The 26,869-nt window shown below is 38.6% G+C and overlaps 1 protein-coding gene across 1 annotated transcript in view; it reads right to left on the bottom strand.

The window, feature by feature from the left end:
- The window catches only part of ATP8A1 (ATPase phospholipid transporting 8A1), a 207,296-nt gene that overhangs the window by 150,614 nt on the left and 29,813 nt on the right, over nt 1-26,869 (bottom strand). Inside the window, 4 exon segments of the mRNA XM_023753617.1 lie at nt 7,589-7,629; nt 20,041-20,086; nt 24,808-24,906; nt 25,834-25,933. Coding sequence (XP_023609385.1) covers nt 7,589-7,629; nt 20,041-20,086; nt 24,808-24,906; nt 25,834-25,933 — 286 coding nt within the window.

Here is a 26,869-nt window from a genome sequence, read left to right as displayed (position 1 = left end):
AATATGAGAGTTTGATTAAGTAATTCATCTTCCTCAGTTAAAAAGATATGAAATTAAGGCCTGAGCGATTAAGTGTTTTGTTCAAAATCACCAAGCCAAGAAACTTGGCTTTCTGCCTCCTAAGCAGAGCTCTCTTTAATACCTGAGGCCCTACAGTACCTGAGACAAAGGCAATAGACTCCCTGTTAAACTCATTCCCACACTGCCATGTGAGGGCCATTCCCTCTACTCCAGTTTTAGAAACCTACTCTAATCAAACACTAAGTAAAGGAAACTATAAACAGAAAGGTTGATTTAAAAACCTCATAATTTCAAAACCTATAAAGAAATGGCACAGAGCTCCCAATTAAAAAATATGAAAATATACTTCAACTACTTATAGACTTACTTCTATAAATATCTTACTTGCTCATTTAAATTTCACTAATTTGTCATATATCCAATCACTTTCAATAATGACCTGATTAAACAGATTTTGAAAAAAGGACACTGTCCATATTTATATGTGGATTTTACAAATAAAACTGTCCAAGGAAATGATGATAAACAACCTCTAAAAGATTAAAAACATTATTTTCTTATTTTATGTTAGGACTAGTTTTACAGTTTTTAAACCTAAAACCATTTGAAAGTCACATTCTTTAAAGGGTAACAGTGCCATATGTTCTAAATACTAATTCATGACTATCTTAAATATGAGTGAAACAAAAATCATCTAAATTCAGTAATGGAAAGAATTTTTAGAAAAGGATCAAAACACTGTATTTTTTCTTAGAAGAGTATGGCATTTCAAAAGATATGATGACAAAAAAAGAAATCATCCATTTTCTTGTACCAATGCACCATAAAGATCAAGTAACTTCGGAGAGATATACAAATGCATCATAAAGGAATTCGTCATGAACAAGGATTGCAAGATAAAATCAGTACAACCCAATCCATGTATTATATAAAATAAATGACAGGAAATCAGACAAGAGTTAGCAGTCCACATTGAAAGGATCTGGACATATCCAGAGGAAGAGGAGACTCTTAGCCATAATTATAAGTTCTGAATTATAAAGTACAGCGCCTATCATTTATTTTATACAGCAAACATGAAAGAGTCACGTAAGTCCAATCAAATTTGTAATGCTTAATTCAGAATCATTAGAGAGGTTTAAAATTCTTCGTTTATTCCTTATTTCCTTGGAGAAATCACAAGGTCAATGCAGGGTAGAGAAACCATCCTCTACACTGTTTGAGCATCAGCAGGTATCTCTACCTTGATGAGAGAAGTACAGTGTCAGCAGGTATATACTCTTTGCCTTTTATTATAACTATATCTCCAACATTTACCTGAAAGAAAACTGGGAATTGGTTAATTTATCTGCATTGAAAGACAGATACAAACATACAACCCATTGTATTTAAACATAAAATACATTAAAAATAGTTACGTATCTCCAAAATGGCAAAAAATTATCTACCAGTGAGGCCAAGGATGGGGAATTCCTTAAAAAAAAGGAATGCCGTATCTTTATCAGGTATATACCATCTGAATAAAATAAATCTATCCATTTTATCAATTTAATTGACATCTCAACTTCTCATATTCTGTCACTATGACATAAAAATAAAAAGGAGGAATTTACCAAATAAAATCTTTACCATGTTTAAGGAAATCTCAATACAACTAGAAAAGCTATCAGATTATGTATTACCGATATATTACATGTATATTATAAATATATATTACACATATAATCATTATTCCTAATGATGACCTTATGAAATAGTATTAGTTACAATTCCCAATTTAGGGAGGAAGAAAATGGGTCTTAGGTTCTAAGTTATTTGCCCAAAATCACAGTGAGATGAAGAGCTTAGACTGAAATCTACATCTGACTGCCTACAAAGCCTTATTGCGCACAACTAAATATAGTGAAACTATCACTGTATTTTAAATTTTAATCTCTTTCTCATTTTACTACTGTTAGCATTTTTGTGAGTACGGACTGAAGACAAATTAAAGATATACTACGTCAGACACTGTTAGAAGTAATTTAAGTGATAGGCTTGTCACAGAGCTTCTGGCAAACAATACAACTCCAACTCCATTACACTGATGACTACTCCCGTTAGAGCATGAAAGTTGACCTCTCTTTGTAGCCAAATGAACCTAAAAATAAATTTCAATTTTTAATCAAGAGAAGAAAATCTTTTTTATTACTATAGCCCCCCCTTTTTTTAGTTAAAGCCTTTTTGTTCTTTCCCCTCCCTACTTTTCCTTGAACCCTGAAATAACACTTTACTACAGAAAATGAGAGAATGGTATTCTCAGGGGAATAACAAATGAGAAATTGTTGCAGGACAGCCCACACTGGCTACTTTATGTTCTGGGGGAGGAACGGGTCAGGAAAGTTGTGTGCTGGTTATTCAGGTAGGGAAGCTCTGGACGCTTTGATCAAAAGAGATGTATTAGAGCCAAACCAGCATGGCTCAGTGGTTGAGCATAGATCTATGAACCAGGAGTTCACAGTTCAATTCCTGGTCAGGGCACTGGGTTGTGGGCTCAATCCCCAGTGTGAGGCGTGCAGAAGGCAGCCGATCAATGATTCTCGCTCATCACTGATGTTTCTATCTTACTCTCTCTCTCCCTTCCTCTCTAAAACCAATAAAAATATATTTTAAAAACACACACACACACAAGAGATGTATTAGAGTTGATAGCAAATCATCTGAAATCAACAAATTGCCAGGGACCTTGAAATCCAAAACCCCTCCCTAAAAAAAAGGGAAAACTGGGAAAATAAAAATCAGCTAGTATAGGTGTAAAGTGGTCCCTAAAGTAATGTGTGGTGGTAATACACCGATAGCTCCAACTGAACGCAAGTTAAAGAAATGTAAGTTCTCTGTGCCATGGCACTTAGATAGAATGCTACCCAGGTTAGCACTTAATTGTTCTGTAATCGCTATCTATGGGCTCACATTCACTCTCCAATTGGACTACATGCTTCAAAAATCAGGATCACATTTATCTACACTACAGTGTTAAGAGTCTAACAGACAAGAAAATTTATAATTGACTGCACTGCTTTCCAACACTTGTATTCATTGCAAGACAACGAAAGGCTTGTGGGTATTACACTGAAGATGAAAAAAAAATATTAGCACCTTATATGGCATATTGTAGTTACCTCAGTGGCCTGGGAAAAACAAGGGCTCGCTGAGTGCTAAGGCAGCTCTCAGGAAAGCAGGGAACGGCCTTCCTCCTAAGGGTGCCTAGGGTTTAGATCACTTTCTCGAACACAAGCAAGTGCCTCTTTTTCTTTTGGGGTTCTGAGCTCCTAATGTAGCATTCGCCCTCCCAGCCCGGTGTGTGCATAAGAGGAACAGACAGAGGAGAAGGTCAAGATGCCCAAAATTCTTTGACCACAAGTTCTCATTGGGGGAATATCATGACAAAGCAGTTTTAATCCCCCAAACACTGCAGTTACAAAAATATGTAGGGCTTTAGGCCAGAACCTTGAGCCTTTTCAAGTCACTGACATTAGTATCACAATGGAGGATTATGTAAAAGTGTAACCTTATCAAACTAAAATAGACTGTTTTAAAATCTGTCCTTGTCTAATTGTAGGCTTCAGCATATTTGTTTCTACTAGGGAATTTTGGAGATATAAATTCTGAATCCAAAGTAATACATTTTGTGGTGGAAACTTCATGCATTAAAGCAGCTTTATAGAGTGACTTGCACACATGCCTACAGCCGACCACTCGGTGCTTCTCTACAAAGCCAGAAGGATGAGTTTGACCCTAAGATTCCACCTGTAACTGTGAACAGTCTCAACTGCAGACTGGTCTTTGAAGAACTGGTCTTTGTGGTAAAGACAATGAAGATGGCTGTTCACATTTCAAGAGTGGCGATGTAATGCCTTGAATAGGGCTTTGTAATTGCAATACTCAAAGAAAAACCAAGATACTGACAACTTAACTTTGAGAAAAGGCTTTAGGCCAGTAACTGGGGAGATGACTGTTAATATTTGAGAGCTGAAGTCTGCCCATCTGTAAATGACTGGGATGTGTGCTGGACAAATTTGTAGGTCCTTTGAGAACCATTAAAACGCAACCACAGTAGCCACACCTTTAGAACGTCAGAGGAAAGCAAAAACCCTGAATTAAAGCCCATTTGCACTAAGGTCTATTATATTATCTTGGCATGTGAATCTGACTCTCGGGTTTGGTTTATTGATTTTATTTTTAATTGCACAAAATATGACATAAGGTAAAGAAAAGACTTGCCCCACAATCTGGCAAACCCAACAAGCAAGCCTGCTTTCATCCCTGTCCACTTAGTGTTCTATAAACCATTTTTACAAAGTCAGCCTCTTTGTGTACATATATCGCTCTGTTCTTTTCATCTATGATTATATTTTATGACACAGAAACCCTCACTTCTTGCTTGCTGCTGTGAGCTCACTACTTGGCACACTCAATAAATATCAGTTGAATGAACGGTATAAAATTTTTTATAGTATTTGAGATGATAGTTTTTACTTGTCATAAAATATACCAGAGTGCAGGATGTCATATACTTTGTTTATAAAGTTCCCTATTGTTGGGTATCCACATATTCTAATTTTTCACTATTATAAATAACGCTACAATAAACATTTTTACACATATATAAGTTATCCCTTACTTTGTGATTATTTTCTTGGGATAAATTCTCAGAATCCTTTTTTTATGATTCTCAATATGAAGAGCCAAACTGCTAATCCACAATAACATGTGAATGAAATACTTCATAAAATTAAAAATTATGAAGTACATGAATTTGTTTTTATTTATTGGATAGCAAATGAGACTTCAATATTGTTTAAATTTGCAACTTTTATTATTAGATTGAATATTACACTGAGTCAGGTTGTACTTCTTACTTATTGTCAACTTTTATTTCCTTTTTATATAACAACTAGAGACCCAGAGCATGAAATTCGTGCACTGGGCGGGGGTGGGGGGTGGGGCTCAGCCTAGCCTGCACCCTCTTGCAGTCTGGGACCCCTTGGGGGAATGTCTGCCTGCCAGCTTAGGCCTGATCTCCGGGGGGGTCAGGCCCAAGCCAGCAGTCAGACAACCCTCTCGCAATTCAGGATCCCTTGCTTCTTACCACCCTCCTGGTGGCTCCTTACTGCTTGGCTTGCTGCTCCTTAGCACTTCTGCAGAGGCGGGAGAGGCTCCCACCACTGCCTCTGTGCTCCCCAGCTGTGAGCCCAGCTTCTGGCTGAGTGGCTCTCCCCCTGTAGGAGCACACTGACCACCAGGGGGCAGCTCCTGCATTGAGCATCTGCCTCCTGGTGGTCAGTGTGCATCACAGTGACTGGTCGTTCTGGTCATTCCACTGTAATGGTCGCTTAGGCTTTTATTATATAGACTAGAGGCCTGGTGCATGAAATTCATGCATGGGGGTTGTGGGGAGAAATCCCTCAGCCCAGCATGCACCCTCTCCAATCTGGGACCCCTCAGGGGATGTCTCCTGCTGGCTCTACTCTATTCATCAATGTCTATTTTTGCAACATATCTACATGATTTTAATAATTTTTGCTTTCCATTTTATAATTAGTCCTTCCACACCCTTCTTCATTTTTCCAAAATATTTTTTCTATTTTCTCAATTGTTTACTTTTGGAAATTAAGATGAAAAACTTAGTCAGCTCTTTAGGAAGAGAACAATTTCTCTGGGATTATATTACATGAATACTTTGAAACAACTGCTATTTTTAGCTTTTCTAGGAATATGACAAATTTGTACATTTATGTGAATTGTAAATACCTAAAATTTTGATGTTTTCTTTACCAAGGTCATATATATTTTAAGTTTATTTGTAAGTATCTCACATGCCATTGGGAATGAGAACTTTTTCCCCACTATATTTTCAATCTTGTTATTGTCAACAAAAGAATGCTGTTAGTTTTTGAAAACTTATGGAGAATTCATCATTGAACCAACTTTTACTAATTCTAATTAATTAAGTATCTAATTCTAATTATTGAGTAACATCAGTTCATTTTGGCTAGATGACTTTTGGCAACACTCTAAGTTCTACCCCCGCTCTGCATCTCAAAGTGGGATGTCAAGTATGGCACAGATCTCCAAGAGAACTGGAAATGCTATCATTATGGGTAATTTTGGGCTGGTAATTTAATTTTTTCCTATAAAATATTGAGAAAGTAAGAGTTTCAATAATCCAGGTAGATTAGCACAATCTTGAAATGATTATTAGGAAAATAAGATATTTTAACAGGTTAATGTTAAGACTGAAGTAGTAGATGGTTATCTCCTACTTGACAACTATTTCTTTTCTGAATAAGCACTCTAGGTGAGAAGGTAAGAAACTGATCTATCAATTTGTTAGGACATGCAATTAACTACACTATATGAAGGAAATATATGTATAATAAAATTCAATTTATCATACTTGATAATATCCTATCTGTCTTCTCTCTAAACTGGTAAGATCCACAAATGCCAGACAAAAGCATAAAAGGCACTCTTTTGAAACAGTATTTTGAACTTTTGGTGGCTTTTTTTTATATTGCTTTTCTGAAAAAGAGTGACTATTGCAGAAATAAGAAAAGCACAATCAAGGTATTTTCCTCTTTGTTACTTTTATGTTTGACCAAAGCGAAAGTGGTAAGTTTCCAAATACCTAGCAAGGGAGAGGCCAATCCCTATTTTAGCCACAGATTTAATAACAAAAATGCAATTAATTCAGAGGGAATCCTGTTCTGGGCAGGGATATGAGGTAACTGAACATCACAAGGTAGAATCAGGGGCATGGCCTTTAGCCTACTGGGACACACTGACATACCAATACACCGGCTGTGGGTCACATCTCTGCTGCCCTGGCAACCTCAGACCCAAGTCCCCTTGGGAGAGTGGCCTCAACTCCAAAAGTCTCCTACCAAGTGCAAAGGCTATTCATCTGTGGGCGACTAGAGGTTAAATGTTCTTCTAGAACAGGGGTGGGCAAACTTTTTGGCTCGAGGGCCACAATGGGTTCTTAAACTGGACCGGAGGGCCGGAACAAAAGCATGAATGGAGTGTTTGTGTGAACTAATATAAATTCAAAGTAAACATCATTACATAAAAGGGTACGGTCTTTTTTTTTTTTTTTTAGTTTTATTCATTTCAAATGGGCCGGATCCATCTATGGGCGACTAGAGGTTAAATGTTCTTCTAGAGCTAAGGGAGAACTAACAACAATTGCTTACCTTTTAAAATTGAGGTCTGAATAGCATATGAACACTTGGACAACACTTGCTAAATTATGTCTTAACTCACTAATGACCATATTAGAGGTCTTGTGAGTAAATTAATCATAAAGAAATAAAAAGGTTTAAATATTACTTTTCAAGAAAATAGTCTTTCTAGCACATGGCAGAAATAGTAAATGAATGTGACTAACTGAAGACTCCATGTATGCTTACAACATCAATTATCAGACAGCTTTCACATCAGTGGAATTCTTGACATTTGTATATATTAGACATAAATTACATCTACTATTACGCATTTCTCCTGGAACAAAGTAAGAATCAATGCATACCTTTTCCCAGTGTACAATTTCCCAGGCACCATTTCTCAACACTGGAAAGAAAAAAAAAGTCACATTTTAAAGAACAGTTTTACTACTAATAAAACCCATTTCTGATGAAACGCCTGTTTTAAATAAATAGCTTCAAATAAATTAACCAGGAGCCATTTTGACAGGTTTAAAATTATGACAGCAAGGAAATGTAAAATAATATAAAGAATTAGAAACAACCAATGTACATTTTAGAGCCCACAATAACCATTACTAATAGAGGGGAATATCACTGGTGTGCCAAAGGGGTCGCGACCCACAGGTTGAGAACCGCTGATCTAGAGTAATTACAGTGCTTGGCTGGAGGAGAAAGCCACAAAAATGACGTGGAAAAATGCCTGACACGCTCAAAGCTTGTCAGAAGCCATAGCAGCAGATACATACCTATTTAATGGTCACCGCCCTATCACCGTGTTCATGGCTTCCTGCTGCTCTATACCCAACCTGGCTCCCTTCTTTAGGGTACCTGTCACCTGGCTCAAGTCTGTGAGATCTTCTTTTGTTAATGGAGGTGTGACTTGTGATGAAATGTACAGATCTTCAGAGTTCTGTTCAATGAGCTTTGAAAACTAAACACACGTGAATCCACTACTCGGGACAAGAAACAGAACTCCAGAAAGATCGCTCCTGCCCCTTTACAATCCCCCCTTCCTTCCAAAGAGGCAACTATTGTCACTGAAGATTAGTCTTGTATCTCATACACACTAAATCACACAATAAGTATGCATTTTCGTATCAAACTTTCAATCAACATATCTGAGATTCTGTTTAAAAGATGTTTCTTGCCCCCATTAAACTAACAGGGCACTATGGTGGGTAGATTTCCAGACTCTGTATTTACTCCATTGATCAATTTGCATATCTTCACACCAATACACACCATCTTGATTACTGTAACTTATGGTAAGTCTTCAAAGAGGTAGTATAAGTCTTCCCACTTTGTTCTTTTTTTCAATATTGTTTTGGATATTTAAGTCCTTTGCATTTCCATATAAATTATAGAACCAAACAGTCAATTCTTAAAAAACACACAAAACCTCTCAGGATTTTGATTTGGGGCTCAAGTCTTTTAACTCATGGATAAGCTGTATCTTTGATTTTATTTCCGCCTTCATTAATTTCTCTCAATTATGTTTTTGTAGTTTTCAGTGTAGGGGTCTTTCATTAGATTTATTTCCTGATATTTGATATGTTTTTTCTTATATTGTAAACGATATTTTTTATTCAATTTTTCAACTGGTCACTGGTAGTATATAGAAGTGCATTAAAACTTTCATACATTGACCTTGACATCCCAAAACTTTGTTAAATTCACTTATTAGTTCTAGTGGGGTTTCTTTTTTATTGTTTTGTTGTTCTTTTTGTGGCAATACTTGCTAAGCAACTTAATTTATGTTTAACAATGCTGTATTATGATTTTTAACAGTTTTATTATGCTCTTAATCCCTGTTCACTGTTCATCTCTTTATTTTTAAACTTTTTTTGCTACTATGGGAAAAAAAAAACTTTGAAAATTGAGAATAATTTTTACTACTAAAAATGTCCTGTTGGTTTCATGACCTTAGCATTTCAAATTCTGCCAAAATTTTTTTGATCTCCGCTATCACCAACACCAGCACCCCTATTTTAAGCAACCGTCATCTCTCAACTGGAGGTCTGCATTAGCCACACCACTAGTTTCCTGCATTTATTCTTAATCTCTTTCAAACTTAGTTTCTCTTATAATGACTATATATAATGAATTTACATATGAGTAATAATTATGTATTATGATGTATCCATATGTATCCATGTATGTGTAACCATATGTCCTTACACACAAACATACATAAAAAGATTATTCACCTCTTGCTCAAAACTCTTCTTCAACTGGCTCCTGTTGGCTCTTACAATAAGTTCAAACATCAACAAGGCCTTAGATGAAGCAGGTCCTGCCTGCTCTCCATCACCACCTCCTACCACTCCCTCTGCCCTCTCCCAAGCTCATGCTCTTTCCTGCTTAAAGTCCTTTGCACCTGTTTCAATGACTGGAGCACTCTTTCTTTTCCTCCTCACCAAATAACGTCTACGTATTTTCCAGATTTCAGCTTTAGCACCACTTTATCAGGGGAAAATTTTTGGACACCCACTTCTTCACCATTACCCCCAAGTATAAATGAACTTTCTGCACTTTTTTTTTTAAAAGCACTTACCAGTTTTACTATACATTTAGTTGAGAGAGCATGAATATAAGGACTCTCTCCACCCTCAGATTGTAAGGTGTGTGACAACGGGAACCTTCTCTATTCTGCTCTCTGCAGTATTCCTAGTGTTACCAAGGTGCTCAGTAAATACTTGCTGGATGACAAGCTGGATCCACTGATGTTCTTATGTGTTCAGGACCACATCAAGCCATCATAACAGTCACATGGATTTACTAAAGACACAACCCTGCTCCCTGCTAAATCTAAGATTAAAAACAACATTTACATGATGTTTTAAAAAACCCAGCTAAATAGGAAAAGCCTTTGGCAGTCCCTCAGAAAGTTAAGCACAGGGTTAACATATACTCCAAAAATTCAATTCCTAAGTATTTATCCAAGAGAATTGAAAACATATGTTTGCACAAAAACTTGTACAGAAATGTTTAGTGTAGTGGTACTTATAAACCAAAAGGTGGAAACAACCCAACTAATGAACAAATATACAAAATGTGGTATAGCTATACAATGGAATATTATTCAGCCATAAGAAGGAATAAAGTGCTGACACACACAACATGAATGAATTTTAAAGTTATACTAAGTGAAAGAAGTCAGACACAAAAAGGACACACCTGTATGATTCCATTTATAAAAAATGTCCAGAATGCACAAATCCATAGAGACAGAATGCAGGTTAGTGGGTGTCAAGGACTCGTGGAAGGGGGATGGGGATTGACTGCTTACATGTATTGGGTTCCTTTTTGTGGTTGATGAAAATATTCTGGAATTAGATAGTGGTGATGGGCACATAAGCTTGTGAGTACACTAAAAACAACGGTATACTTGAAAATAATAAATCTTATGATATGTGATTACAATAAAAAGCAGCTACATAAAATGATATCGAGTCAGCCCTCGACACAAGGGTTTGTAAAAAATAAAAAAATAAAAATAAAATGATGTCGATGAACTATTTAAACATTTGCTTAAAATAGACTTGTCAGTTTTATAAGTTACTGAAATAATTCCAGTGTGAACATTTGGAAATGGTTACGTAACCATCAGATGCACTAGCATGAGTGTCCTCTGATGTCAGCTCAGGGCCACCCCTTCCAGCTCTGTAATCTAAACTGGCCCTCCCTGCAATACTGCCACTTGGCAGGTCACATCCAAAAATATCCCTGAACCACTCTACTGGGCTCCATGAACAGACAAGTGTCACAACAGGCTTTCCCAATGCAGCAGACCACGCTCCACTAAGAAGGGGGGAAACCAGTGGCACTTTCATGGAACCACCGAAAACAATTCTCCAAACCTGCCTCACTTCCCCATCTTCTGGGGCTGCTCATTTTCTCTCAATCTTCCGTCATTTCTTTCTGCACATTCGAGCCTCTACCTCCTTCCCCTAACTACAGACACTTACTACTCAACATCTAGGGACCTGTGGCATCCGTATCGCCTGGAGGCTTCCTGGACCTGAGGGCATATTTCTTCCCATCCCACCATCTCTTGTTCTTGAAATACAAACCCCCAAACACAGAAATAAAGAGAGAAGTGCATAGCTTGTTCAAACTTGAGGCTAATGCCATCTTAGGATGCAGAGAATAATACAGATCTGGTGAAGTTAAAAATCAGCTCACAACATATAACGGCTTCCTGTACAAATCCAGGCTTGAGTACTGGCCAAAGACAAAAGTCAATCACATAATTCACGGTTGTATTTACTCCGGAACTGGTGCCTAAACACCCAACTGTAAAACAATGAAAATAAACAGTGTCCCGTCTATTATGCTGGTGAACGGAAATAGCAGCCTGGTTATTTTTAATCACTGACCTCCTCTGGCCCAGCTCAACCCGGTTAAGAGGAAGTGTTACAGGACAGCGAGAAAGTAGGAAAATTTCAGGGCAGGAGAAATAGGGAAACTGAGACAAGAAAATTAAACAAGGCCAAGTGGTTTGGATAGTTTGCAGCTGGCTTGTAAATAACAAGCCATTATCTTCCCCAACCAAGGACACATGAGAACACATGTCTCTCCAAAGGCAGCAGAGAGGAGGGAGGAAGGGGAAGGAAGAGTGCAGTCTTATCTCATCCCACAGAAAAGCCAGCGGTCTCGGGGCTTGGCTGGTGCTTCTCACAATTCTGGGGATGCCACAGCAAAGTTGCAGGGGCGGGAAGGCTTGAAAATCTATACCAAGATATTTGGCAGAGGAAGTTTAAAATCTATAGACAGAAAAGTATACATAAGGCAGAGAAACCCCCCCACTCCACTCACTCTTTGGATTAGCCAAGAGAGTCCATCAGTGCATTATGCCAGATGATAGATTTGCTTGCCTTGCTTCTTTAATAAATCTGCATGTTTTACTGTCTTAATAAATAACTTTAATAAATTAGCTTCATTGTTTGGGGTGGGAGGGAGAAATAGAATAGTGGGGACTAGCTATTAATTATAAGAAATATTAATCATGCTCTGTGAACTGAGATTGTTTTGTTCTGATTAAAGAAGGCACATCTGACCAGGCTGGGAACTGTACACTCCGAGACTTGGGAGTTAACCTTGAAATGTGGCCCATTCCCCTTATCCGAGAACTGCCTATCATCATGGAAAGGTGAACATCCTTGTTGCCTGGGAGATGTAACCACCCAGAGCGCCCACTCTTTGCAACCCCCTGCCCAAATTGCCTGTAATCTTTGTCCTTCTACCCAATATAAGCAGATGGCCTAAGTGGGGGAGGGGTGGTGGTGGTAAAGCAGATTTTTGTGGGTGACCTGCTGCTCTCCCATGTTGCCAACAATATTGGAAAACAAAATGCTCATATATAATTCAACCTTGTCTCTGCTTAATTGCTCAAGTAGTGACAGGAGCCCAACCCATTCACTGTCCGGTTTCATTATCACAACACGGTCATCTGGAGTCAGTCATTTGAATTCATTCACACAAGCATGACGAGAACTGAAGTGGGGGCAGCCCTCTCCCTCTGACTCAGGGGGCGTCCAATAACACCTCTCTGGTGTCTGTGAGAGGTGCCTGTAACAGAAGCAAGTAATGATGCAAGCGGGGTCCCTTGCTGAGCTTTTAGCTTTCTAGGGCCAAAAGTATACTGACTTTATGCCTTCAGAGTGTAAGAGTTCAAGAAGGTGAGCCCTGGAGGATATGATTAGTGACACCTGGTGAAGGAGAGCGAGAGCAAGCTGTGCAAGAACCATCAGAATGGCCTGTCTTATGGTATTTTAACAGCACATGATTTTAAATGCAAACCTCTGCCACCTTCCCACAGTCCCAGCCAAATGCACCTGCTATAGTTTCCACACATCTAATTAGTCTGGCAGTATGCAAAGGAGAGCTCAGACTCTAAACAAATACCTCAAATATAACCTGTTTTTACTTTAGTAGGATACTACTTAACAGCTTTGTCATCATGGGTTTCTTTTGAAATGAAAACATTCTGTTGGAGTTGGTTGGGAATTCCCTAATCAAAGGCTCTGCAGAAACTGGCTATCTCTCAGGACTCAGTCAAACACGCAAAAGTAGAAGCGCTCACTTAGAGTCTAAGACCGGCTTTGGGGCAATCAAAACGGTCTACCACCGGGGCCACTACTAAAGGTCACTGGGATGCCGCTCCTGGCCAATCAAGCCACTTCTTGAAGTGGGTTACAAGAGGCAAGATATCTTAAAGGACAATGGCACTACCAGTGTCACAGAGGACAGAGAAAACACAGAAAAGGTAGAGTGGTTGAGTCCTATCTGGGAGTAAGTCCTGAAGGGGAACTTGAGTGCATCAAGAAGAGTGCAGCTGAGACTACAGTTTTGGGTAAAGACGGAAAACCAGCATGTCCATATTAAAGCATCAGCTCATTCACCACGTAGACCCTTATTCCAAAGGCCATTTTAAGGCAAAGACCTCATTGAGGCACAACTGACATTGCACTCAAGTTTCCTGCATAAACTTGCCTGTAAAGGTCAAAGTGAACATGGACCTGCTTGGAGTCGACAGACACAAAAGACAAAGGGAACGTTCCAAATTCCCTTCTCGTCCACATTCGACATACAGGTATTCTGTTAGTTGACACTACTTCTATCGATTCACTTACAAACCTTTTAACAGTGGTCCTCACCCAGCGAGGCCAACACAGACTCTAGGGGTGAGTCCCAGCAAGTTGATGGAGAAGCGGTGAGCTGATGTGATCAGAGCACAAAGGTGAGCAATCCCGCTTTCTTAAGATGTTCTCTCTCAATCCTGCTCACAGCATCGAGAATCACTCACCCTTTCCTTTATTTCACTGAGAAATTTCTTGAAAGGAAAACCTCCTTCCTCGGCCATTCCCCCACACCCCGCATCGGGCTTCAGTTTTCATAGCAGCACGTTGCTCTCCAGTTAAGAACTGGAACTCCAGCGATGAAATGTCACTTCGGAAATGCTGAATCTAGTGAGAGTTGTGGTCCTGGTCCTCTTTCAATTCAGCAGCATTTGGCCACATCCAACTGGATCTACCCACTGTGTATTTCCCTTTGGCTTCTCATCATCACTGTCCTAGTCCCCCCTCCCTAATTACATAGCTTTCACATTCTTCTTTCAAAAGAACAAGTGGGAACCTAGCCATACCTTCAGTAGTTCTCTCCAAATTCTCCACCTGGTTTTCAAAAGCCTTGCCCATGACTCCTTGGCATATATCCGAAGCTCTGGCCAAAAGTGAATACTCGTATTTGCTCTTCCCCAAATATCACTTATGCCTTCTCACTTCCTTCTGGATCACCCACTGCTATTACCCCGATAGCTTTGCTTACTGAAATCCCACTTGTCCTTCAAGAACCTCACAAATGATTTTTCTGAACCTCCACTTCTGTCATTTGGCCCTTATTTGTTTTTCTATCTTGCATTCAATATGAGTGAGCATCTTATTAGTATCTTCCCTACCAGATCACAATATCCCATAGGGCAAAAACCAAGACTGGTTTCTGTCTGCATTTCCTGCACTGGGTCTTACACAAGGTAGCTGTTCAGTAAAGACTTAATGAAGTGAAATAACGAATGTCCTAACACATATTTTTCTTCTCTCACTTTAACTGTCTTTAAATTTCCTCAATGGGTTTTGCTCCCCTGTGTGCAACTTTTATTTATAGGACAAATGAAAAGCAATCTTGAGTTATATTTTCCCACAGATAAATACCTCCTCTCTATCCATAGCTATTGTGGAAAAATCTAACCAGTTCAACTGAAACAATCCTAAGATCTCTGTAATAATTTGAAAATATTAATCTTATAGGTGTCTGAAATTATTTAGGCCGTATATGTGCTCATCTTTTAAGATGAATTTTTAACATCATGGAAACAAATAAGAACTATTCACAATTAAGTTGATGTACATATGGCAGAGTGTTTGTTCAGGACCACTGGATAAATAGATGTGGAGATACCTCCAGGGAGGCAAAAAGGCACTCGCTTTTTCCAGAAGCCGGGAAGTGCTGCTATTTTAAGGCCCTTTGAGTAATACCCTGGCTCCTTTGTACAACACTGGACTGCCCAGGAACCAGACCGATTCAGCCCTGTTAGTAGGTCATTTCAGGCTTACAACCTAAAACATATTCAACCCACACCAACCCAACACCTTTCTCACTAAGGACATTAAAGGTGAATTGGTTTCCAGTGGGAGATAAGCAACCATGTGCCCTGCGGGGAAGTAGCCTTATTAGTGGCCATCAGCCACCACCAACTTAATTCCACTTGTGAAAAGGCTGGAAAGAGGTGGAAAGGAGACCCATTATTTTTTGCTAGGTGCATAGTTGAAAAGAATTTCATGTTGTCTTTTCCCCAATTAAAATGAAACAGAAAAGTTGCTTTATTAAGTAAAGACCTATTCTATTCTAATGCCTAACGTTAAACTATAACAAGGTGTTAATCTAATTGTAGGAGGGATGGCCCTCATTTAACCACAGCATCTGAGCAGGTGGTCCATGTGCTGTCAGATGTCACAGCCGTAGCTCTCACGCATTCTCACCTGTAGAATGCATGCACACTATCCTTCAGGGAGTATACCCAAACCTGGCATTTTACAGAAGCAAATCTATTCCATCAGGAGGCATTTTTAATTCTCCCAAATATCTTTCTTCCCCTGTACCTGAACTGCATCCTTTCCCAGGCTTCCTTATTGTCATTGTATGTGAAACTGTCGTTCCACCTGAAATACTGGCATGCTAGCCAGAGCAGCATTTCATAAAAAAACAGAAGCACATTTTTAAAATTTAAAAAGAGAACGAGCTCAACCACAATAAATTCATATGGGGATTTGCTTCAATTTACATGTTACATGAATGATTAGGAATTTATTATTTACAAATTCCTGCAGAGCAAAATTTGGCAGAACAACCCAGTTTAGGGAAAACCATGAGACTGCCTCAGTGTGTGTCAGAGACCGTGAGTTCAAATATCGAGGGAAGAAGTCAGGGAAAATGAAGGTGGGTTTAGATGCAAGGAGACCTGGGGCATTCTGAAGAGGCAGTGCCCTGGTCTCTGGATAACAGAACGGATGAGCGGACACAGTAAGGTGTCCACAGGAGGTGAAGCAGGTGAAATGATGATGTAACGACTTCGACAGAGAGGGTGAGGAGGTGACTAGAACTTCTGCCACGTTAGTATTTTATCAGTGCCTGAGAAGTAGTGTTATGGAAATACATCATGCTCACACCTCACATAATGAATTTTCAAGAAGGCTCCTCTCATGCCTAGTTTCTTCCTTCTCAAGCATCTGTAGGGAGAATGGTTCATTCACCAGTTCATTTGCTATGCAAACACATACACCATCTGCTAAAAACATGCCCCTTCATGGCAAACACCAAGATGAGTAGGAAGGTAGACTTGCCTTCTGCAGTGCTGCCACCTGGTACAGCTACAGCAGCACACAACCAAAGGACAGGAGCAAAGAAAGGTGGTCACAAATCATGGGGAGGAGTGACCACACAACTCAAGACTCACTCCTATTCCCCGGACTTCTGAGCATCAATGTTCTCTGCCCTCCCTCAACAGCTATGTCCTCAGAGAACAACATAAAATTTTGAATTTTCTAGCTCAATGAACCATGTACCTAACCAACCATAAAACTCCAGGAGAAGAAATGGCTTGTTTTCAAAAGCGCTGATAATAGGCTAAAATGTAAAGTTTATAAAGTCCTGAGTTGAGTACAAAATATGCTTCCTGACTGAGTGCACTGATTGGTGAAAATGAGGCATCAGACCTGTACTAGGCTACAGTTAAATGATTAGCAATGTTGGAAATCAATTAGGAGTTTATATTTCTGAAGTTGTTAGAGAATGACAGAAAAAAGTCACTCTAGTGCCTCAATGCAAAATAAGGAGAGAAAATATTGATTTCTCTAAGAACAGAGAAGGATTACTATTGGAATCTGAAGGAAAGGTATCTTCTTACACATTACACAGTCTTGGTAAACATTTAGAAATTGAAATTTTAAGCTCAATACTTCAAATATTTGTCAAAAATTAATTATCTGTCAAAAATACTCCCTTCCCACTCCTACACCCACTACTGACTCAATTCAGCAAAGCAAATTCAATTTCATTCTGGTCTAATGACAACAGATGGCTTTCATATTAAGCAATTTGAGTTATGTGATAGCAAACAGTGTCCTCTACAAGCATTTCTCTTATCTTCTATCAACCTCAAAATAAAAAAGATAACCGGTACTTAAATTAGACAAAGCAGGGAGAAAAAAAGGAAAGATCTCTTAGAAAACAATGTCAAGTATCAAGAATCCCATAGTGTCTTATATATGGGATTACCAAGTATTTCGCTAAAATGGTGTTTATAGCTGTTAAGCCCAAATATTTTATTCTTGACATGAGTTTTATATACACTTATGTTAGAAGCCTTCCCTCTCACCTATTCCTTTTTTTTCTAAATCCTCACCCAAGGATATTTTTTTTTATTGATTTTAAAGAGAGAGAGAGAGAGTGAGAGAGAGAGAGTGAGAGAGAGAGAGAGATATTAGTTGCCTCCTGTATATGCCCCAACCAGGGACTGAACCTGAAACCTTTTGGGGTACAGGATGACCCTCCAACAAACTGAGCCACCCGGCCAGGGCTCACTTGCTTACTCTTCATTTTTAGCTATAAGAAGCTGATCGTGTTAATCCAGGGTGATCTGATAAACCAAGAATGATAAACAAGAAAGACTATTTTCTCTGAAGAATAGAAAAAAGGGAGTATTTTTGGAAGTATGTAAGTACCTAAAAAATCATAGATCATTTCAGTTCAAGGTGTGGTGCCTAAAATAATCATACCCATGACAGCTACTCTTTGACTGTACAATGACTTCTTGGGCCAATGCTTGGAAAGAAATAACTGCCCATCCTCAATGATCGGAACTCTCTGTTTCGAGATCCAGTGTATATTGAAAAAATAATTACATATTATTAGTTTAAAATCTGTTACTGAACATTCTGAGCAACATGGCAACAAATGCAAAAAGTGCAGGTTGCCAAAAATACCAGTACCTGAAACAGTTGAGTTTTTCCCTTTCAATTCCTGTGGCTTTCACTCTCTCCACCTTCCTGGAGTAACTTTTTTCCCAGACTTCTAAAAGCCTCCTACTCCAATGTGTTCTGCTCCCCATCTTTCATCTGCATGTTCATCCTATTTTTGTCTGTAAACCTTCAACAGCTAGTCAGTATGCATAAGGACATTGGAATCCCCTGGCTTGGCATTCAAGGCCCTATCAAAATGGACCCTGGCCTACATTTTCATCTTGTTAGCTTCCCTTTGAGATACCTCTCCGTCTTCACCTGATACTGTAATGATGGTTCAACAAAGCAATCCAACAGCCTCCTTCATCTCTGTTCAGGATAACCTCTCCTCCTGTTTTCCCACTCAACCCACTCGTAATGTTTTCCCCATGTCCTCTGCTCATCCAATGTTTCCCCAAAATTTAAGATGTAGCTCAAGTTAACCCATAATTTTCTCTCCTTTAATTATATAGCAGTTGACATAGAAACTATTATTTGCCACAAAAATTTAGAGAGACACTGAGATCATATAATCCATCCAAGTCCTTCATTTTGCACACAAAATCATCTTTTACTAGTACTTTGTGCTTTTATATAATTCCCATGTTATATTTTTATCTTATGTCCCATAGGAAATAACAGAACATAAATATTTTGTTAACTTATTAGGTGACACTTAAATAAATGTGACTTCATCAAATGTATCAAAAACCAGTAGAGAATCCCTTTGGTGGAAAGTGGTAAGAAGACAAGCAGGGCATTTTGATGGGGTCCCATGAAAATCACAGCAATATAAAAATACTGTTTTTAATTACCAGCTCATTTTGGCAGACATGTCTGATCTTCAACACATCAGGGGACTTCAGAGAGAGACGAGACTCTTGGATGGGACAAGCCCCTGGATGGAACTCTATGTTTTGCATGTTCCTGAGCATTTCTTAAAAATCTGACAACAGTCTATTTGCTTCTGTTGAAGGTCGTTTTGCTTTGGACTGCATCAAAACAAGACCCACACAACAGAAGAGCCATGCCAAAACGTCATGCACTTCCACGTAGCTGGCCTGGATTTAATAACTTTATTTCTGGAGCACATATTGTTTCCATGTGTAGTATAACCAAAGTGCTCCCAATATGCCTTTTGCCCAAGCAATATAAAATCGTATTATTTTCTATAAATCTTCTATAATAATAAAAGCATAATATGCTAATTAGACCGGATGTCCTTCCGAATGACCTTCCGGACAAAGCTGCGGCGGGTGGGGGCCCAGGCAGAGGCGGCTGTCGCAGCAGGGGCCAAGCCCCTTGCACAAATTTTGTGCATCGGGCCTCTAGTTTCTAAATAATTATAGAATAATTGTTTTATATAATAATATCTTTTCTAGAATAATATCTCTAAGTCACAAACAAAATAAAGACTTTTTGCAGCATTTAATACTGTCAAAACCACTGCAGATTTTATGGACAGTACTTTCAAGCACATTGCTATGAGGTAATTAAATATATTAAAGATGCTACCTTTCAAAAGTATTACCACTGTAAGTCATCTATTGCGAATTTAAGTGTCATGCTAATAAATGCTACACAGCAAGAATCTACCCTGGAACAAAAACGTAAGAGATGTACAGTGTTTTCAATTGAGTTACATTTAACTGAAGTGAGTATTTGTATTAGTATGAGTGTATTTGACAGATGTAATAAATAAATTGTAAAATTCCTACCTTGTGTCTGTTTCTTGTTCACAGCATTATCAGCTTTATGTCGTTTCTAAAGTTTAAAAGCAAAAATAAAAACTGTGAAAAAATGAGCAAGATAAATAAAACAAAATAGCACCTACAACAAGAGATTTCTTTAACTTATTTTCATACTCATATCAGTGTCATAAATATGCTGCGGGTGTGATGATGGGAAGAACCAGAGGGTAATCAGGAATTTTAAAACTGAAAGCAATCCACAGTCCTTTCCCAGGAATACAGGTGTATGGTCCTCGGAAGATCTGACATTAGCATGCAGGTAAGATTCAAATGTCAACGTACTAGAAGAGTTTGTGCTGAAAGGCTGACTTAGTCATTTGCTTCGATAACTCACTTACAAAAGATTGCCCAAGAGAATTATCTATAATAACTACCATTTAATAACGGTACTGAAATATTTTCAACTTATAAAATCCGTTACCTAATTAAGCTGATACCTCCTCTATAATTTAATGATGTGCTGATGTCTGTCAGTGACTTCAAAACAAGGGCATCGTCCACTGGCACAAAGCCTCTTCCATCTACTGCTCCCCAAGAGCCTCTTTCCCCCCAAATCGCAAGACACTGAATGCATGATCTTGTTCTCCTTCCTCCCAAAAGCATTAGGACAAAAAATAAACAAACAGGTGAGTTAGTCTATGACTAGGTGGGTGAGTTTGAAGAGTTAGGCAAGGAAAAGAAACGGCAGGCCAGAAGAAGGTGAGAATTTGAATGACCAACGGAAATGAGAGGTTTTCCATGGCTTCCGTCTAAACGTATAGCATTGCGTTAACACATCAGCTTCTGTTGATGCTGGAAAAAAGTGTCGAGTGTAACTGACTCTGTGTTCAAAGGTTCTATCATATAAACCCATGTTCAGATTTAGCTGCATACACCTGACTATAAGGTAGGATGGAACAAATGCAAAACAAATGAGTTCCTAAGCTTTCCACTGAGGAGAAAGATGGTTTTTAGGGGCACATGGCATGTATGAAAACACTTTCCAAGAGAAAAGTCTGGAGACACAGCAATCTTCAGGAGGACTGGCATAATAGCTGGCAGTGAGAACTTGCTTCATCCCAATAACCAGCCAGTGAACGGCTCACAATGCAAGTGCGCATTCAGAACGCTTCTGTGGAAGGCTTGTTGAAAATAATTCTTGCCACATCCACATGCAGGGACAATTCTTTCTCAGAATAAAACTATCATAAATAAAAGTGTAATAATGTACACTTTTAATAGGCAAGTTATTGCTTCCAAAAGCAAGCACACCATTTGCCAGCAAATATTCCTGACTGAATTTTTTAAAGTTCTGTTACGTCTGTAGCTTCAGTAGAGCATATTATTCAGCAGAGCATGCTTACTCGTTTTTGTTCGTTAATAAAGATCTTAAGAAAATGAAAAGTAACCCAAAATAAATTTTAGATTGAAATAATGATCCACGGTAAAAGTAGATACTCAGAGCAGGTGCAAATATTTCCAAAACAATGCGTACCTCTAATATATAATAGACTTTCAACGGAAGGAGACAAATAAAAGCTAATTAACAAAACATTCCACTTCTACAGGAAATTTAATCTTAGTGAAACCTAAGGAGTTCCTGAACATTATTTTCCATCCACAGAGAATTCCTGTACAGAGCGTCCCTTTCCTCAACCTTCCCACCACAGAATAAATTAGGCTACTTGTCAGGACATAATTGTGCTGAATATACATAAGGACCCACCCAGACAGGCAGATTCTAATCTGATGACTACAAAAAGAAAGCATCTTTGTATCTTAAAGAGATCATTATTCTAAAAGTAATAGTTTAGAAAAATTAATATAGTTATTCTCTGAATTCAAATACCTCCACTGTCTTGTCATCAGAATTCATTAAAACCAGTGAGACCTAGTGAATTATTTAATATTTTCAATATTTGGTTGACAGCACACCAATAAACTGGACTGTGTAAATAGGTCCATGAACTTCAGGACACTTAAGGATGCCATATTGGTTAATCCTACTTCTGGAAATTCTTCCAACCTAGACATTTCTCGTTACATCATCATCCAGGTCTTCCACCTGCACCTGGGCCCCTTCTTTTGTCTCCTTGCGTGTAATTCAGTGATGGAATTCCTTAAGGCTCACTCCCTTGCCTCTTTCCTTCTCACCCTACACTCTCTTAGTTCATTCATACCTGCAATTCCAATGGTAACCAATACGTAAATATATACCAGCCAAAACTCTCATCTGAGTTCCAGACAGTTATATCCAGCTGCCTCCCTGACATCTCCCTCCAGCAGTCTTGTTAAACCATTCTTACAGACCATTTTTAGTTCATTTCTTAATACTTATTAGAAAGCTACTTCAAATGATACTATTACTATCCCATGATACTAATATAACATCCTTCATAGACTGCCCAATTAGCTGTGTTCTCATAGCGTTTTGTTAAAACAACAACAAAAAAAACTTCTTGGATACCATTCTATTTACCGTGTACTTTCATAAAGGGGGTACTAAACACATAGCTAGAGAGCTCATAGCTTTGATAAGGAAAAGAAAAGGTAGAAGCGGCAGTTTGGAGCAATGATTGTAAGGCAGGAGTCTGGAGCCTTATTTGAATTCTCACAACCGCACATAACGAGCTATGTGAGCTTGGGCAAGTTACCTTACTACTCTGTGCCTCCTCACCCTCCTCTGTAAAACAGGGATAATACCATTTATCCTTGAAAGGGTTGATATAAGATTTAATAAATGTAAAGGACATAAAGCACAAATATAGAACCCAGAAGTTCACTCTTATTAATATTACCAGAGGCCCGGTGCACGAAAATTCGTGCACTCGGGGGGGCGGGGGGGTCCCCCTCAGCCCAACCTGCCCCCTCTCACAGTCCGGGAGCCCTCAGGAGATGTCCTACTGACGGCTTAGGAGAGCAGGGAGTGGGCCTAAGCTGCAGTCTGGCCTCCCTCTGTGGGAGGCAAAGGCAACTGGCTGATCAGGGGAAGGTGATGCCCCCATCATGCCTCTGCTGCTGCCACTGCCGGCCGCTGCAGCTGCCTGAGCCTCGGCCCTCACAGTGGCAGCTGCCATCCACGGCTTGCCTGAGCCTCAGGCAGCAGCTGCAACTTTGTCCAGAAGGATGTCCTATCCGGAAGACGTCCGCCCTAATTAGCATATTACCCTTTTATTAGTATAGATTATTAATATAGATTATTGGTGACTCGCCACAAAAATAAAGAAGAGCAATGGATGGGATAGAAATTCCATCAATTTCTTGGACAAGATACTTGGCCTCTCCAAGCCTCAGTTTCCATACCTTTAAAATGGGGTTGATATCAACTTTCAAAAGTTATTGAAGGAATTAAATGAAAAAAACTTTTGCAAAAACAATAGCATGATACCTAGTAAGTAACAGATGCTCAATGAAACCTAGGTTAAACAAAGAAAGAAAAGGGAGTACAAAAGGCAAAGAAAGAGACAAAATTGTAATAAAGACCAATCTTTATAGCGTGCCAAATCCAACCTTCGTTTGAAAGGTGGTAAGTCTGTGTGGAACAATATGAATGAGAAGAGAGCCCCTGTACTTTTCAGCTAGTGGTCCCCACCAAGTATGTCATTTGCAATCAAGAGGACTATGGTGTTTTACACACACTCACACACACAACCTCTGTTTGTACTCTTACACACTTAGATGTTTTTGACACTGATGAACTAAACCAGGGGTGGTGTGGCCCTGCAGAGGTACTAAGGGTGCATTAATTACATGTTTGACCATATATAGCTGGCTAATTTTTAAGCTGATCATTTTGTATGGCCTGCGAATGATGTTATAAATACCCAAATGGACCCTTGGCAGAAAAAAGGTTCCCCATCCCTGGTAAACAGTTGGCTGACCCATGTCTAATGGTCTAGTGATGCTATGGCTCACGTGTTCTCAGTGAGATCCCAACTGGATCCCCCGCAGCTATAATATTAATGAATGTTTGTGTAACTTTAAATTGGAGCTTTCTAAAGAATGCCTTGGCCTTTCCTCTCCTTACCATCTGACTTGCCTAAGGCTTGACAGAAGGTCCTTTGAGACAGGCAAATTATTTAAAGGGCATAGAAAAAAATGTTGACTTCCTCAACTAAGGTAGGCAAACAACAGATAAAATAGGAGAAAAAGAAAAGCCTGAATTTATTTTGGGGAATGTATTTTATTAAAGGGAAACTGACTTCCTCTTTTCTTGGCTACTACAGAAAAATAAAAATAGCACATTCGCTGTTGCTTTCTTTTAATAAAACAAGATAAAAGAAAAGGAAACTTAGAACTACTAAAATAAGAAAGGAATCATAGGTATTTAATGAGGTGAAAACTAGGGTATATAAATTTAAAAATAAAAAATACCAAGAAACCCTTTACTACATTTAGATAGTTTGGAGGTTCTGTTTAACTTGAAACAAAGTTCAAGTTGAAAATTGAACATAATTAATAATAATGTTCAAATATATTTTTTCTAAGTCAATTATTTCATTCAAATTAATTTCTTTCATTAATAAACTACACACATAAAGAAACACTGTAGCAAGCATTTTGAAATGTTAATCATATAAAAATCAATAGAAATTAACTGCAGAGGTGGGAGGATAGTCTACACACTTTTAAGTTAAATGGGCATTTAAGCAGCCTGTGTCAAGAACGAAATAACTGAAAGAAGGAATAATATTTTAAAACAGTTATATAAAACTAAAGAGTCACATTTACTTATGAAAAAAATCAAGTACTTACAATATCCTCTATGATTTCTTTGACAGCTGCCACAGCTAAAATAAATAAGAGAGGAACCAGTGTTGTATAGCGGCCTGTTGGTGATACATCAGGTATTTGCTATTTGAAGGAAAAGAAAAAGAGAGAAATCCAGTGAGAACTAGCAAGTTGATAATACATTTAAAAACGGTAACATCTTAGTGCCTCCTAAAATATGCTTCCTTGATTTGACTATCTTAGCAGACTGAGACTGGGTAAGGTGATTTGCTCAAGTCTAAGAAGCAGCTGGAAGAGCATGTTAACTCGCTTCCTGGCAAGTGATGGACTAACACCTACAAAGGGGGCATGATTACATACATTACAGTATATCCATATACTGATATATCATATGACCATTAAAATATAATATTTTATCTACACAATGAATCTCATGAGAAAATACTGATAAAGCAGGTTATGAAACTTATGTACTCTATGGTCCCCTTTGTACACTAAATTAATATATAAGAAAAAAAAAAAAGACCAGAAGGATATACACCCAGATTTTAAGAGCGTAGTTGCCTCTCAGTGGTGGAATGAGTTATAAATTTTGTCTTTAGGCATTGATATGCTTCCTAATTCTTTTTACAATGGGTGTATGCTATTTTTTAATAAAATAAAACATTTTCCCCCTGATTACAACTAACACAACTACAAAGAGAAATAAGATTTAAAGTGATAATTCTTGTCTTCTAAGGTTCAGAATTGACAGTTACATTGCTACTAAAATAAATTCATGTTTTAAGAAATTGCCCCATCCCCCTTAGAACCCAAACGGATAGTCCTTGCCACATGGAATTTACAGAATGTTTAAAAATAAGCTGATAAAAATGAATGGAAAGACTAAAAGAGGTAGTGAAATTCTAACACGGCTGTAGCAGGAGCTGGAAATGTCCACCCAAACCAGCTGATTTCTCTGTGTTCGGATAAGCTTCAGAAGATTGATCACAGGCTTTTATTAAATCCGAACATCTGCTGTCGAACTAAGGTTTTACGCCAGGACTTTACCTGAAGCAGTGCAATAAAGAGAAAGAATGAATTGGCGGCTCTTCTGAACTGAGAGTAGAGAAATCGTGGAAGGAATGTGATGATGTTGTATTTCGCAGTGCTAGAAAACAAAATGGAAAGCAGCATAAAATTTAATTGCTCCACAATTAGCTCCAATGTTTACAAAATTCTAGTATCACCATCTGCAAAAGTACATGAGGAGCCTCTGTCCTCTGCTTCAAGCTGGGAGACTATTGCAAATGGTCATTAACCTGAATGAAAAGGAGTGAAAGGAACTGTATAAATGAACAGTAAGACTTTCACTTTCCGCCTAACATCTTTCTTTCTCCTTGGTCAGCCATCCTGTTTAACATTACCAGGGGCAGCTTACAAAGAAGAGCAACTTCACTTAAGAAAATGTATAATACGTTCATTGAAAATAAAATCTTGCAAAAAAACAACAACAAAGTCAGCAGTTTGAGCAGCAGGACCAGAGAGACTTTAAGTAGAGATGCCGTCCCTGGATAATGTTAGAGAAATGGGGAGTTTCCTGGATCTGAATTTTCTTCACGGACCCTCTACGACTTTGGCTAGGACTCCACACTGAACACTTCAGATATAGCCAGTCAGTCACAGTTTAGGTGTTAGAAACATCCAATCTTCCTCTTGTTAATAACAGAGAGGAGATTAAAGGGACACACCCCACACTCCCCAAACTGTGAAAAGTTCCTCTTGCTTGAATTTTAAGTTGTAAATGTTCACTTTAAATGGGCATGTCTCCAGTTTAGGAATTTTGCCAATGGAGAAACACTGGGCTAGCACTGGGGGTGCCCACTTGGTTCCAGGGGCCACTACGTGAATTGGGCTTATAACAGAGATACTTTTATATTATTGTTGCAATGAATATATAACAATGGAGTAATTCTCACAGCCCTCCATTCCTCACCACCATACTAAATTTTGCAACTATTTAACCAAAAGGAGTTATCCACGAAGAATGGCAAAGGACCTCTTCTAAAATGTGAAAACTTGTTAACCCCAAACAATAATCTATTAA

The sequence above is a fragment of the Myotis lucifugus genome, unplaced genomic scaffold, assembly GCF_000147115.1.
Source record: "Myotis lucifugus unplaced genomic scaffold, Myoluc2.0 scaffold_48, whole genome shotgun sequence".
In the NCBI taxonomy this organism is placed as follows: domain Eukaryota; kingdom Metazoa; phylum Chordata; class Mammalia; order Chiroptera; family Vespertilionidae; genus Myotis; species Myotis lucifugus.
Note: the sequence above shows the minus strand (reverse complement) of the source record. Positions and strands in the feature narration are given on the sequence as shown.